Below are 14881 nucleotides of genomic sequence, written 5' to 3'. Positions count from 1 at the left end.
ACAGGTCAACAGACCACACCAAGTACTTTCCACAAAGTACGTTATTTGTTCCAAGATGTGTTATTTGTGTGTTGCTTTATAGTTAAAAATTTGCATCCACAATGCAAACATGCCCAGTGCAGAATACTTCTTTCCACAGCTCATGTCAGAAATTGAAAAGCTAAAAGGCAAGGGGTTAGCAAAGACAGCAAGCACAGCTTATTTCCCAACCATTCTCAGAATTAAGAATTGGAAAGCTTTTGCAAAACTAAGCATGCATGACCATGCAAAAAGTAAATGAACCAAGGTACACATTCTAGCCAAGCAGCACCTAGTTTTATTGAGTTCCAATAACACTGCATCACAACCAAAAGAAATTAAAACTTGCTTTTCAGTATTAGTAACTTCTCAAATGAAAATGTGATTATGTTTAATAATAGTAAGAGAAAACCAAGGAACAGGAGAAAAAATAAAGTTAGACAAGACTGCAGAGCCAGTGTCCTCTTCATCTGTCCCCCTTGTATCAAAGAAATTCACTTCTTGGAAGTGCTGTTAAATTTTCTCACATCAATGTCAGGGTTTGAATCCCAGGACACAGTATTTGATGAATCAAATATATCACAGATTGCTATGAGCTGTGCTGTACTTCTGAAATCATGTTTGGGCTCTCTTCAGTGGGACATAAAGGATTTGAGAGAAAAGTTCAGGTTAATCAAACACATTTCCCCACTGGCTCCCTCAGTAAAGCTTAGTACAAATGTTAAACATAATGCATTTTGTGTCCTAGTTCCACAGAAAAAATCACCATGCCAGACCTGATATGGTACCTGCAACACCTCTCAACCCACTGAGACGTAGCTCCAGCCTCCCCTGCTGAGTTGTGTTTGCTGCTGTACATGCACAGGAGATTAAAACCAGCGTTAACACAGAAACAGCCACAAGTGAAAAACTACAGGAGATGAGAACATTGTCTGACATTACTTGCAGCCATGACCATGTGCAGCTGCTGACTTATGCCCTGAGAGTTAAATACATTCTGCCAAAAAATTATTTTAAGAAAATTTTTCAGCATTAATAGCTACAGGTTTCTTCAGTAAATAAAGAATTACATTTTAAGATGTGTCTCCTTCTTCCATGAGGAAGTACTTAAGGTGGCACACGTCATAGTGACAGCTGTGTGTTAGTGTCACTGCTGTGGCTGGCTCAGAAGATTTGTCACCCCTAACTCCTCACCAACTCTGTCAGAGTTACAGCTTGCATTTCTGACTGGCACATAGCACCACCTAAAGAATGTGAGAAAGGCAAAAGGTATTAGGCAAACAATCATTCCTGAAACATTAAGTGATAATTCATTTATTCCTTTGAGGCAGACTTGCACTCTCGTCCTTCTCCTCTCTCGTATCCATACTTCCTAGTCTTCATAGACCAGGTGCAACCCAGTTAAGAAACTTCATTGCAACTTCAAAACCAAGAAAACATGCCTGGAAAAGAGAACACAGAACAAATAAGGATTCTAAAAATCTGTTTCAAACAAGGCTTTTGAAATGCTGCACTATGAACACCTAACATGGTTTATATGGAAGGAGAAAGAGGACAAAAAAAGCCTTGAACCAGAGGCAAGAATTCTACTGTATCCCTCCAAACAAAGGCTGAACTTTGACTCTGTTAGGCTCATTATTTATTGAAGGGGAAGTGAGTCCAAACTTATTCCATCTTCTACAGTTGGAAGTCCAACCAGTAGATAAAAACTATCAGAGAAAGTCAACAAAGAGCTTTCATGCAAAGCTTTGAAGAAAGATTTACTTGTTGCTTCTAGATTAAAGTACAGTTTTAGAATCTGGACTCCAACACTCAAAAGTGACAAGAACCTCACTGAAATGGGACAAGAGCAAACAGGCAGTCATGTCCTCTCCAGACTGCACTCACTGTGAGCACCCATGTCCCAAAACCCATCAGGAATCACAACGTACTCACCGCATTCGCAGGAAAGGCCCTGATCATCACAGCTGTGAACCCCTTGTACAGAGATGCAACTCCTTCCTCTCTGATGAGTTCCCTCAGCACATCTCTAAAGCCATTTGGGTATTTTCCTGCAGGAGCTGAAAGGGATGCATAACAGATTAGCCCAGATGTGCGGCAGTGACAAGAGCTGAAGGATGTCCATACATAACAGCGCAGGATTTTCAACAGGTTCACACTGCTATAGCAAACAAACAAGGCAGCTCAGTAAAGGCTCAGTGAACAGAAGTTAGGGGGTCACCACGACCAAAGAATTTACATCATCAAGTCATTGCAGGCAGGGAAGAAAGGAGAATAACTTCTGTCAGGGTTGGAAGTCTCAGCTGTTACTTGCACTGCTGATCACAGCTCTCCCAAGAGCTGCACGTAGGTGACAGGAATGTCAGATAGAAAAACTGATGAAGCTGATTAATAAGAAAATGATCCTATCACATGCCCCAGCCAAGAACAGCAACAGACTTCAAATGAAAAGCATAGGATGTTCTAACGCTGATGTTACGTGGATATGCTGAGGTGTTTTTTAAAAGCTACTGTACTCAAAAAAAATTTTCTTCCTTCTCCTGACACTGCCTTGGGAAATACTGCCCCTGCCAGCCCTCTGAAGAGGTAATCCACAGATCAGCCCAGTTAAACAGAACCACCATGAACCCACGTCATCCACACAGCAGCAACGGCTCAGTGGAACAGGATAAAAGCTGTGATGTGTTTCCCTCTCAGTCCTTGGAATGGTACAAACAACCACAGCAGCCATTGCTCAGAGAAAAAGAAATGAGGTTTCCTGCACTGATTATGATGATTTGTGACTCAAGAAAAATGGTCACTGTCCAGTGGGGAGTTGAGTCCACAGAGACAATGGGGAGCCTTAACAAAAATATTCATTGACAGGACTGGCAGAGAAACTATTGAAAAATCTGTCAAACTCTGCTGAAGCACAAGGCCTGGGGTCATTCTAATTGTAATTAGGCCACAGACATTAAAAAGCAGAGCTGCTAGTTCAAAAGCAATGCTCTCAGCAAGTCACGCCCTGTTACTATAAACTGCAGGTAGCACAGGCTACAATTTATACAACTATGTCTGAAGTGAAATAATAAAAGCTCTCAAAGAATTACATTTGTAATAAAAAAGCTATGACAATTCTTTTATTATGAGTTCTATGCTTATGTTTTAAATCAGGTCCTCAAGTCAGGATCATTATATTATCAAGGAGGAAGAAACAGAGGAGCGCAGCCCAACGTGCCAAAAATTTGTGAGGAAACCAACTAGAATGCTAGGAACACCCTCGGCTCTTTCATGCACCTGTCTCAAGCAGCACTCAAGCCATGCTGCCTCCCAGAAGGCATCTTCCACCACTGCCCAGCCCATTCCCAGGAGCACCACACTGAGTGTGGCCGTGATACACAGGAATGCAACTCACCAGTCTGGAAACGCGATTTCAGCACATCTGGTGGAATGGCAACTGCCCAGTTGAAGATCCCAGCCAGGCCCCCAGCAAAGAGGATCCTAGGCACACTGAGGTCACTCACACTGTGGCAGGATCAGAGTGGGGTGGGAGGAAAAAGTGAAAAATAGATTTAAAAAGGGAAAAAAAAGTCAAACTCATTGTTTTGACTAAGGTGACAATCAAAAAGACAGCCTGGCTGGCAGCCAGAAGGCAGCACAATGCTGCAGACAGAGTGCAGTATCTGAGCAACCTTTCCAAGATAGACCAACTCTACCCTAAAGATTCAAATCGTTTTATTCAGCAGCACACACACACATGCTCTGGGAAAAAACAAACAAACAAACAAACAAACAACAAACCAACCGACCCCCCCCAAAAAATCCAACAAAGCCCCCCAGCGTTTTGTGCACATACAGGGTTGAAAGGGAAGAGACCTACTTTAAGTATTCCTTACTTGGCTAATAAGATCTAAACTGGAATCTGAGAGAAACTCAGAATATTGTCAGTTAACCCCAGACCAAAACAGTTCGACTCACAAGATGAGCAACCATTTTTCTTTTTTTTTTTAAATTTGTTTTGATGATACTGCTCTAAACCCCTTCATAACTGGGGAGATTAATCAGCAGTGTCTGGGAAATTCAGAAAGTGATGACTGTGAGATTTCACTGACCTCTTTCCCTCAGGGGTCAGAATGTTCTTCAACCACTCGTACGTCATGAAGTACATTCCACTGGCCGGGACGTCTGGTGGGTAAACAACAAAGGCTGTGAGGAGTGGGAAACCAAAGGAAGCCCAGAGGCACACCAGCCCCATGCCAGCCCAGCAACACCACTAAGTACATACAGATTCCTTTTCTGAACCTCTTCTACAAACAAAATTAAAACCTTCTGCTGTCTTAGACAGAGGAGTCTGAACTTTCCCATGGAGAGCAGGTGCTAAAGGCAAGAACTGGGAAAATAACTTTTCTGTCATCATCTTTCAAACCAGACTGCAACCTGATTACATTACACTAATGATGAGACAGCTCTAAACTGCCCAAATTTCTGCACAGCATATCACAGCAGCCCAGGAACCTCATGAATTTTACACACTATTAGTTCTAATGATTCTATTTGGGGAATTTTTTTTCTGCAATTGATGGTTATTGGCTTGTTTTGTTTCTTTTAAGCTACTCCCACAGCCTATTCTTATCCCATACCTAAACTGGAGAACCAGTCCCTATCAAGGGACACTGCCAGAGTCCCACTGCAGGCTGCTACACTTGTGTGAGAAGCAGAGGATAGAACAAATTCCTAAACTGAAGTAAGAAAATACAGAAATTTCAGTTTTTCAAAAGGGAATTACTAAAAATACATAAAGGATTCTGGGTCTGTTAGTTGTTGTTGTATTTGAGAGAGGGGTCATGACATCCCAGTCCAAAATAACCCAGACTCAAAAGGGTAGGAAAAGAAAAGAAAGCATAACTGCTGCCACCACATATTTTAAAGCAGTCAGCATTATACAGCAACAGTCACAGACAGGCACAATCCTTCTCTCAAGGAGAAAAAAAAGAAAAAAAAGAAGAAAATAATTTTAAAAAAGCCCACTTCTGTATGTTTCTCTTCTCTTTGTTCTCTGTCCTCCTCTCCTGAAGTCTCTCATTCCTCTTGGCTTCTCAGATCTTAATTACTTCCTATATCTCTCTGATCCTTGTCATCTAATCTCTTCCTCACTCACTGAGAATCTCAAGTTTATTTCTCAGGCCCTTTGAGGCACTGGAATAGCTCTGCAGACTGAAAAAAAAAAAAAAAAAAAAAAAAAAAAAAAAAAAAAAAAAAAAAAAAAAAAAAAAAGTGGAAAATGGGTGACATAGCCCTTACAATTGGCTTAAGGGACAGTGAGATTTCCCATACTGTGTCAGGCTTCTTATCCTAGAGTCCCTCCCCAGCAGGGAGCAGGACAGCCCCGTCCCTTACCTCTCATGAGCGTCAGCACCGTTCCCTTGTACACGCCCCGGATCCCAGCCTCGCGGTACAGCTGCTTGGCACAGTCCAGGGAGCCGCTGTACTTGGTTTCACCTGTAGCTGCCTGGATCTGCAGGATTAAAGTGAGAGTTTCTGACCAGTGAAGAGTTCTGGTCGATGCAGAATCGTTCAGCCAAGCGTTAGAAAGACTCAGATGTGTTTCCAGAGAGGAAGGAGCACACGTTCCTGCCTAGGGAACATCTGCCTCACTTCTTCAGGCAGCTCTCACATTGAAGCTGAGCCTGTGGTTACCGTTCCACACAGAGGAGAGATTCTCCTTTATTTTTCCACAACGTAAGTTTGAAACAACTCGAGTCGCTTAGTAATTCTACACCAGCAAAAAGTAGTCTTCAAATAGTTCAGTGAAATTCCAACCATTTGTATGTGTGTACGAGCTCCCATGATAATATGCTGTCTGTCAGAACTAACATGTGACCATCCATCACTGTGTTAACAGAGCTCAACACAGTCTGAAACAAGCAGAGCTTCCCACACCTGCTAAAGATGGCATTTCATTTGTTCAGGTTTACATTTTCCAACAATACTTCAAACCCCCCACAGAAGGTGCAGAGCTAACAGCCACCCAAATGTCAGAACACATTTTTGAAATGCTTTCCTTAGCTCTGCATGGGGAGCTGTCAATGTGACAGAACTTCCTTACACCAGAAAGAGTCTCCTGATCTATTAGGTTTACACTCTTTTTTTAAAAAAGAAAAGTTTCATTCAAAAATTGACTTTTCCATACTTTGAAGTGGACAGAGGCATCCATGGATGCCTCATACAGTGTCCCATAGCATTAGGCTTGAACTCTGTAAAATGAAAAGAGCAATTAATGCTGTGTGTACTTATACTGTCATGGTGAGTTTGTTTAATGCTTCTTCATGACACAGCTGCATTAAATGACAGTTGCCTCTGTCCTGTCAAAAACCAGAACAGAATAAATGCACTAACCACAGAAATTCCTGCTATGGAAAGACAAGACCCCTAAAATTAAATTCCCATCACCACCATCCAATGCCTTACCTGTAAAAGGCACTTGATTCTCTCTCCTGGAGCCATGATTACTGTTGTGAACACTCCTGACAACATGCCAGCAGCAAACAGCTGAGGATATCTGCCCCAAGGAAACAGAAAAGACCCTAACACAACACAGCACACAGGAAACAAAGGGCAGAAAGACCCCTGCATCACCAGATGATGCAGTTCCACATGAACGTGTCAGTGGAACTTGAAACGCATCCACTGCTTTTATCAGTACAGAAGTGCCTTGTCAATGCAGAGCTAAACATTTAAGATCTCTAGGACTCAAAGCACTGGTTCCTACAGCAACCACAACTCAGCTCTTCATATCCATTCTATATGCTAATATTCCTTCTACGTGCATTTTGCTATAGCATTCCCCATTCATTTTCATTCCCAACAGTCTCTCCCTCCTCCAGTCTCCCATACTCTTCTCAGTGACCCCAGATTCCACACATATTCCTGCTTGTGCAGCTAGAAGCCTCGTTTCCATAACCTCTCACTCCTTACTCCTTCAGTCTCTGCCACAGCCGAGTCTGTCCTACCAACCTGCTACTATCCCAAACATTCTGCATCTGCTTTCACATGGCAACGTCTCCATGACAAAAATCCCTTAAACAAGCTGAGTTTCTCCACCACAAAACTACCTTTACAACCAGCCTCCTGCTACCTCCCCAGTAAGATGACATAACATCTCCATTTTATCAAGCTCCACACCTTCTGCTTCTCTCCACTTGCCCAAGAGATGGAATTCTGTTCCAATTCCTACACCTTTCTCTAGACAAATTCCCATGATATCTTCCAGACCATTCAGCCCTCCCTTGCCACTCCACATGCACCTCCTACACAAACTAAGTTTTGAGGTTTTTAGCTCACCTTGGGATTATTCAGCCCCAGAAAAGGCAGGAAAGCCTTCTGAGTTTTGTCCCCATCTTCTTCCTTCCACAACTTCCCTTTGGAATCAGCATGGGGAAATACAACCATCTGGCCTGCCTCCAGACCCATAACCACAGCACTAGGAGTCTGACCTTTATTTTTGGGTCCCGACATCACTGTACCTTCGCTGTGCCAGGTCTGCACCCACAGAACAGCACAGCTGAGCACAGTGACAGCACATACACTATTGGTTCTTTTCCACTGCTCTGCTTGAAAGGAATTCTACATAAAGACTCAAATTATGCTGTCCTTCTCCAGCTTGCTCCTTAACACTTCTGGTTTGTACCATGTGTGTAAAACACAAGGCACTGAGGTGATCAGGCTGCTGGGAATAAGTCCATGGTGCGCTTGTTGTTCAGTCCCTACTGTTCCCCTGGCCTTTTCCTTCAGTCTTGCCTGCATGAGGACAGTGCCATGGTATAACAGAGGGTAAGTGAGCAGTTCCCCAGCACCTCATCACTGCTTCCCTCTGAGCAATGGGAACTCTGTTGGCAGCAGCTCGTGTTGCAGGGCCAGGTGTGCTCACATCAGCCCTGTGCAGGGAAGGCTCCAACAGAAACCAAAACACCCCACCACAGCTGGCTCCGTACTATGGGCTCCTGCTCTCTGACAGAGCTCCTACCTAGCACACTAATCATGGGATAAAATGTTGCTAAGCTACAGCCCAGTCCCTGTAGAGCTGTAAATCACAGCTCAGCAAACACATTACAGGAGTACTTTATGGGTGAGGGGCTTTCTTCATGCACAGGTTGGCTTGTAGAAAGCCCCACCAAGTTTTCTCAGCTTCCTATTGCTGTTTCTGAAGGTCAGACATGCTTGTGAGGAGGGCTGCTCATAAACACCTCTTTGCAGAAATAATAATAAAACATCTTTATGACTGTTTTTATATCCTAATGATGGAACACAAGAAGATTCATAACTAACAGCGAAAAGAGCTGTGAATGTTGTCAAGACTGCTTGACCATGAATTTATTGCTTCCATAGTTTCTGTTAATAGCAAGACCGTTGGCAGGCAATCATTATATAACTCTCGCCGTACTCATCTAAACCGGAATTGTTCCTTAATGGCTCCTTCTTGCGTAGAAAGGGAATTGCATCGCACCTGCCCACACAATGTCTGTTTTTAGCCTGTGCTATCAGTCCCACGCTTCCAGAAGCATTAAAACATGAGTATTTTATTTTTCAGAACTATATTTATAACCTAGGAGAAGACACAAATTTACACCACAACTCAACGTGTGACAATGAAGCAAGAGCCTCAGGACGCCTCTCCCAACCGTCTGATTACCCAGGAACTCACGTCAAAATATCATCAGGTTTTCTCTGCTGGAGTCTTTTTCCCAAGCCAAATCCAAAGAAGCACACAGCAAACATGGGGGTCACTCCAACGATGGGAGCTGCCATTCCTCTATACAAGCCTCGGACTCCCTGCAAGAAACATTAGCACAGCAATTACCAGGTTTGGTATAAACTTTGCACACATTTCAACTTGTAGAGAAGAGAAAGGCAGCAATCCAGGATAGGATCCATCTAACAGCTAAATTGATCAGAGGAATAAAGAGGTTTATTGTTCATTTGCAGTTATAGATGTTTAGCTGAGGCTCAGGGATTGCTGTAGAGGAAAGGGATCCTTCCTGGGAAACACTGGCACCACTGATGCCCTTCTATAACAATACTCATCAGCTGCACGTACATCTCAAGTATGAGGAAGTGAAATTAAAAGCCTCCTGAGTAAGAGTCTTAATCAATTATGTCACGAGAGAACACTCTCAGCTACACACAGAAATACACCTGGTTTTATTGGTAACCTGTCAAATGCAGCAGTAAATGTAAAATCCTGACACTGAACCTGAGAATGCTGAAATGAATTTCCTCTTTACTGAAGGAGGAGCCAAGGAGAGCAACTAGAATTCCTTCAACTCCCCACATTTCACTTTGGAACAGGTGCAAGAGCAAATTATTTTTTGTTTCCTACCCTAAATCCAAGCTTCTTCCCTACACATTCCTGATGTTTTATACTTTCCTGATGTTTCCTTTCATAGACTACACATATGAAAAAGTTCTAATGCAGACCCCAGCAGTTGTATTTATTTCATTTGTTTTGCCTTTAAATTTAACTTTTTCCAATAAAAAAGAGTTACCTACCTAGATAAAGGCTAGATTAAAAAAATTAAATATTTGCTGGTCCCTGTACCTCTTTCTTCCCCCTGACCCAATAAACCGGTGCATCCCAGTGCATGTTGAAGTCTCATAGGCACAACTGGCTCTGCCATGAAATTGCACTTGGCTGAAGATCAGCCACTGCTGCTCAGCTTCCACATGAGCATTGGGAAGCAAAAGGCCTTGGCAGAGAGGTTTAATAGTTTTCCTTACAGAAATGGATGAGTATTGAGTAGGAGTAGAGAAGCAGCACTGCTTTTGAACTTCCCATCACAAGGCTATTATTATGGCTCAGCTCTGACGTCCGTGCTGCAGCAGGGGTGTTAAAAACTGCCAGGGATTCAGAGCTGGCACAGCATTCCCATCCTTTGTGGGAGAGACCAGGGAAACAAGATTTGCTTTGGTTATATAACAACCTGTTAATACCACAATGGAAGTAGATTTCAGATTTGAGGCAGATCTTTCATTCAACAGGGAGTTACCTAACACGATCCAGCAGTTACAAATGAGACTTCAGGAAAGCAGATAAACAGTTGGGCCTTACAGCCATTATTTCCAAATGGTAAATAGCTGCTGAGAAAAATGAAAAAGCAGAAAACTGGACTCTCTGTCAATTAAAGACTTTAAATCAAGGCTGTGTGCCTTTCTGAAAACAAAACAGACTAGCTCAACAACATGATCATGATGATTCAGGAGTAAAAACACTATCTACCTTCCAGAGAAGACTAGAGCAGACTATGATTGATAGTCTGCTCTCAAAAAAAGTGAAAAAAAAATCTATAAATTTAAGATCCTCTGCCTTCTCATAGGTGGCATAATACCTCATTAAGAAAGTAAAAGTACTGCTTGTATCAACAAAAGTCATTACCCATTTTAGTATTTCCAGAGGTGACTCCAAATACCAGCAAAATTTCACTAACTACAACAAGACCAAAAAACAACTGCCAACATGCACTCCAGTCTGTAACTTCCAACATTAATATCATGCTATTCTGAACCAAAAACATTTCTTAGCAAAACAAAGATACATGTACCTGGAGCACGTGCATTCTAAGTATTCCCCAAGCTTGGTAATCTGCTTAAAAATGTTAATTTGAATCAACTTAACCAATAACCCAAGATTTGTATGGTCTCTGGAGGGCAGATGATTCCATTCCTACAATGTACAGAAACAGTTGATATATCTGGCAGGTGTCACAGTACCTCTCCAACAAGAGTCTTTCTGAAGCAGTCAAAGGTCCCAGAATAGAGTGGGGCCTGGCCAGGCTGTGGCTTAGGCTGAGTTTGCAGTCTGACCTGGTAAAAGGGAGAGGAAATCATTATTTTATTAAATATTACAATCTAAACTTTGATTGACAGAACACCTTTGGCTGTTATGGAGAAGATTTTGTGACTGGACCTGAAGATACTGATAGAAACACTGCCATCACTTGAGCCCTCTGCATTAGAGAGGGTCCAGGGAATTGCTGGGATGACATAAGGATGACGACCCCAGTTCCCTGGACGCCACAGGGTCACTCCTGGCCTCCCCCTGGCGCAGGGGCGCGGGGTGCCGCCGCGGGACAGAGCTGGCGGGAGCATCTCAGCTCCCAATTCCCTCCAGCATGGGGAACACCGAGCTCTTTTCCCGATTTTTCACCATAAACCGGGACTGCGAGACGCCCGGCCGCCAAGCCGCCAGGGGGCACTCTACGGCACTACAGAGGCCCAGGCAGCCTTCCAGAGGCGCATAGCGGAAGTCCCGCCTACCGCGCAGTGCCTGCCGGGAGCTGTAGTTCTGCCATTGCGCCCACCTAGGCCCCCCACCGCTCCCGCGCAGTTCCTGCCGGGAGCTGTAGTCCCCCCCCCGGTGCCCGGCGCCCCAGACCGCACCGAGCACCGGCCGCCCCCCTCGTCCCCGGGCGCCCCACGCCACCTTACCTTGATGGTGTCCAGCGGGTGCCCCACGAACACCAGGCAGACGCCCCCGAAACCGCCAGCGAAGAAGTTTTTCAAGGGGCTGATGGGCTGCGGCTGCTCCGCCATGGCGGCGGCGGCGGCGGGTGAGAAGCGGGAGCGGGACCGGGGTCGTGGCGCTGCGTCCCTGCCGAGTCAATGCCGCCCCCTGCGCGCCACGACCTTTAGCCCAGTGCGGGGCACGCCGGGAGGCGAGCAGGGGGCGGGCGGGCGGGCACCGCGACGGTGCTAGAGGTCGCTCCCGGCGCTGCCAACACGCGCGGCCACTGGGCGCTGTCACCGGTCCAGCCCGGCCCGGGGGCCGCTCCTGAGGGCGCGGGGCCGCTTCCCCCCGCACATCCGCAGTGGTTCAGCCGTCCCCCCCCCCCGCCCCAGCGCCGTGGCCCGGCCCGGCCCCGCCCCGCCCGGCGGAGGTGACGCACCGGGCCCGGCGGTTCCGGCGCGCAGGAGGAGCCCGGGGCGCTGCTCCCGCCGTCCGCCTGCCCGCCCGGTAAGTGCGGGGCCCGGCCGTGCCGTGCTGGGGGTCTCGGCAGGGCCGTGCTGGGGCGAGCCCGGCGGGAGGGATGCGGGGCCGCTTATCCGTGCCCGGTGCTGAGCTCGGCGCTTCGCCGTGGCAGAAACCGCAGCCCGAAGTTCTCGGGCTCCAGGCGGCCGTGCGGGGGCCCCTCCTCGCCCCGCCGCCGCCCGGGCTTTCCCCGCACGGTTTCTCTCCCGCGATGTTCCTGCGCTGCGCTCCCATAAGTCTGCGGCGCTCTGGTTGTGCGGGACAAGCGCAGGGGCTGGTCTCGCACGCGTTCCAAAAGAAGGGACCCGAGGTAATTTAAATGCCCTGGGTTACCGCTCTGCCCGAGCACAGAGGTGCCGTGGAATACCTAAAGGTATCCGTAAAGCAACTTGTTAAAAGCGACGATAGGTTAGAAAGGGCAGGAATGAAGTGGATCAGATGAGTTGGGGAAGACGGGGCAGCCGTGATAGTGTGAACCAAGACTTGCAAGAGGAAGGAAAGCAGGTATGTTCCCCGGGGAGTGTGATACGGCTGCAAGGAGGTCCCTGCAGAGGCATCTGTGGTGAAGAGGATAGGGCATCTTCTGGTTCCCCGGTCTTGGATGAAAAAATTCCTAGCTAAAAAACAGTGGAGAAGGAACAGCGAGGTGTGCACTGCATATATGAAGAGGCAGTTGGGGCTGATCCACATATTATGGGTTTGAGCGACACAGATGAAGATGCAGTTAGCGCCGATAGTCAGCATGGACCTGAGGCTGTGGATGGTTTCAAGGAAGAAAGAGAGTGTTAGCCTGTCTAAAGGTTACATGGATAAGGAGTCCAGGAGGCAGACTTAAGTTGCACTTTCTCTGTTTCAGATAAATAAAGAGGTGGAAGAATAAAAAAGTATGAAATGGTTGTGAAATATCAACTAAAAATAGGAGGAGCATTCTCCAATTGGAGGAGTCTCTGCCAAAATAGTTATTAGAGGAATCCCCCAAGGGTTGGCAAGGAATAAGAGTGATGTAGTGGGACAAGGAATGAGGTGGGAATCCCATAATGTGGTGGCAGGATGGAAAGCATTTTGTTTCAAAAGACCTTGTTAAGAATTGTGTTGCAAAGCCGGAGTCAGGGAAAGGGCACCGTTGGAGGTGATAGACAGCAGAGGGTAGGGGTGGGTGTGTTCAGGAGTTCCTGCAAGAGACTGGCCAAAGAGGGGTGACTAAATTGTATCAGTGTTGGTGAAGATACAGGAGTATCTTGGATAAAGGTGGAAAAGGAGATCATCCTCCCTTGGGTAGGAAAGTGATTTAAGTATGGTTTAAAAATTTATAATTTGGTTTTGGGATTTATGGTCATTATCTAATCTAAATAATCCTTGGGTTTTTGACCCTGTCTTTTAAGCGTAATATCTTTATTGTCTTAAAAATTAGTGCTATCAAGTAGTAGCTCTATCTTGTCTTTGTATTCATAGTTTGATTTGGGCATTGGGTTGAGCATAGGTGAGGTGAGTTTTGTTCCTGGTTTTCTGAGTACCCTCCTTTGCTTTGTCCACAGAGCATGTGCCTTATCCTTCGTCTCCCTTCACTTGTGTCAGTGTGGTGTCCAGTTATGCTGAGCTCTTTACTAGAATGTTGGGACAGCAGTCGCAGAAGTCACCCAGTCCTGCAGACTGTTTTCTGCTTGATAAATCTATATGTCCATTTGCCTGTGCAAACAGTTCCTCTGTTTGCTCACAAAAATGTGCTAGTGGCACAGAGAGACATCTCTGCACTCCTCTGACCCCCTCCCCAGTGACTGGTGTGTAATTGGGAGGTACTGGGCAGGCCCATTATTCTACATGGATATCTACAAACATCTCACTGCTGGGATGTGACTTGCCACGTGTTGGAATGGCAGAGGACCCAGTGTTTTCATGTTTGTTTTTTGTTTTTTTTTTCTCTAGAGTGTGGTATTGTCTGAGTGAGTTTGAGAAGTTCCCTGGCCTGTGAAACTTGCTCAGGCTTTGTGGTAGCTGAACAAAGTTGTTGAACTCTGGGTTGTCAATAGTCCACACTGGGGTTAGAGGCTCAAATAAGTCATTCTTTTAAGATAAGTTTTAGCAGGTAAAGATCCATTACTTCTTTTAGGCAAGAGCTCAGTGTCAGTGCAGATTAAGCCCAGACTCAAAGCAGGGTAAAGGGAGGGACGGGGCTTTGGCTTGTGTCTGCCAAATCAGGTTTCACATCTGTCTCCTTCCACTATGGACAGACTGTGTGCCTGTTCCTCTGAAGTCCTATGGAAAGCAGTGCTATAAGTTATTTGTGTGCTACATATGCTGTGGATAGCTAAGGAATCAAAAGGCAAATGAAAGGAATGAAGGCCAGAATTCAGGGGGTAATGTAATTAGGTACTAGTCTTCAGCCTCTCTGGAGGTTCGTATCTCCTGAAATCACTGAAGCCCCTCAAATTAAATTTTACATCGCAGCTCTTCCTGATTGTTCTCTGCTGCCTGGTCAGGTGACTGGAAACAGGAAAAAAAAAAAAAGAGTTGAGGAAAAATAATAAAAATTTGTGGTTGAGATTTCCTGTACTCTAAAGTCAGGATTATCAAAGCTGGATTATGGTTTCCCCAGCAGCTACAAATTGCAGTACTGAGGGAATATATTCTAGTGGCAGAGCTGGCAACATAGTAATGCAGAATGGGAATGTATTTAAAGAACCAAATACATGCTGCTTGTGGAAAATAGAGTTTTTATTTTAATATGTATTTTTATGTGTAAAATTTGATTACAACATTCTTTTAATTCTGTATTTGCTCTAAATGAAATAATTTGGTTAAATGGAAATTTACAACTAAATATGAGATGACCATAATTTAAGGTTGATTCATGCTTTACTGCTG

General features: G+C 45.3%; 2 protein-coding genes across 3 annotated transcripts in view; one reads left to right on the top strand and one right to left on the bottom strand.

The window, feature by feature from the left end:
* Positions 1–298: 298 nt before the first annotated feature.
* On the bottom strand, positions 299–11613 carry SLC25A20 (solute carrier family 25 member 20). Its single transcript, XM_040076819.2, has 9 exons — positions 11479–11613; positions 10762–10854; positions 8699–8826; positions 6466–6556; positions 5395–5512; positions 4110–4182; positions 3413–3522; positions 1954–2078; positions 299–1460 (listed from the first exon to the last, which is right to left on the bottom strand). Exons 1-9 carry the CDS (start codon positions 11581–11583, stop codon positions 1398–1400), a joined length of 906 nt encoding a protein of 301 aa, XP_039932753.1. The 5' UTR covers positions 11584–11613; the 3' UTR covers positions 299–1397.
* Positions 11463–14881, top strand: part of ARIH2 (ariadne RBR E3 ubiquitin protein ligase 2) — a 35275-nt gene continuing 31856 nt past the window's right edge. The window contains exon 1 of one of the 2 annotated variants that reach the window (XM_040076817.2): positions 11463–11600. The gene's annotated coding sequence lies outside the window, so the exon portion shown is untranslated. Of the gene's footprint in view, positions 11601–11919; positions 12005–14881 lie in introns of those variants that run through there. The other variant, XM_040076816.1, reaches the window with a different exon arrangement.

This window comes from Hirundo rustica, chromosome 12 (assembly GCF_015227805.2).
Source record: "Hirundo rustica isolate bHirRus1 chromosome 12, bHirRus1.pri.v3, whole genome shotgun sequence".
Taxonomy (NCBI): Eukaryota; Metazoa; Chordata; class Aves; order Passeriformes; family Hirundinidae; genus Hirundo; species Hirundo rustica.
Note: the sequence above shows the minus strand (reverse complement) of the source record. Positions and strands in the feature narration are given on the sequence as shown.

Bases quoted from the DNA above. Each gene is read 5' to 3' on its own strand.
- SLC25A20 (XM_040076819.2), bottom strand. From the start codon at position 11,583: ATGGCGGAGCAGCCGCAGCCCATCAGCCCCTTGAAAAACTTCTTCGCT. The intron at 10,855-11,478 runs GTAAGGTGGCGT...CCCTTTTACCAG, and splicing joins ACCCGCTGGACACCATCAAG to GTCAGACTGCAAACTCAGCC. The intron at 6,557-8,698 runs GTGAGTTCCTGG...TCCTTGGGGCAG, and splicing joins AAACCTGATGATATTTTGAC to ATATCCTCAGCTGTTTGCTG.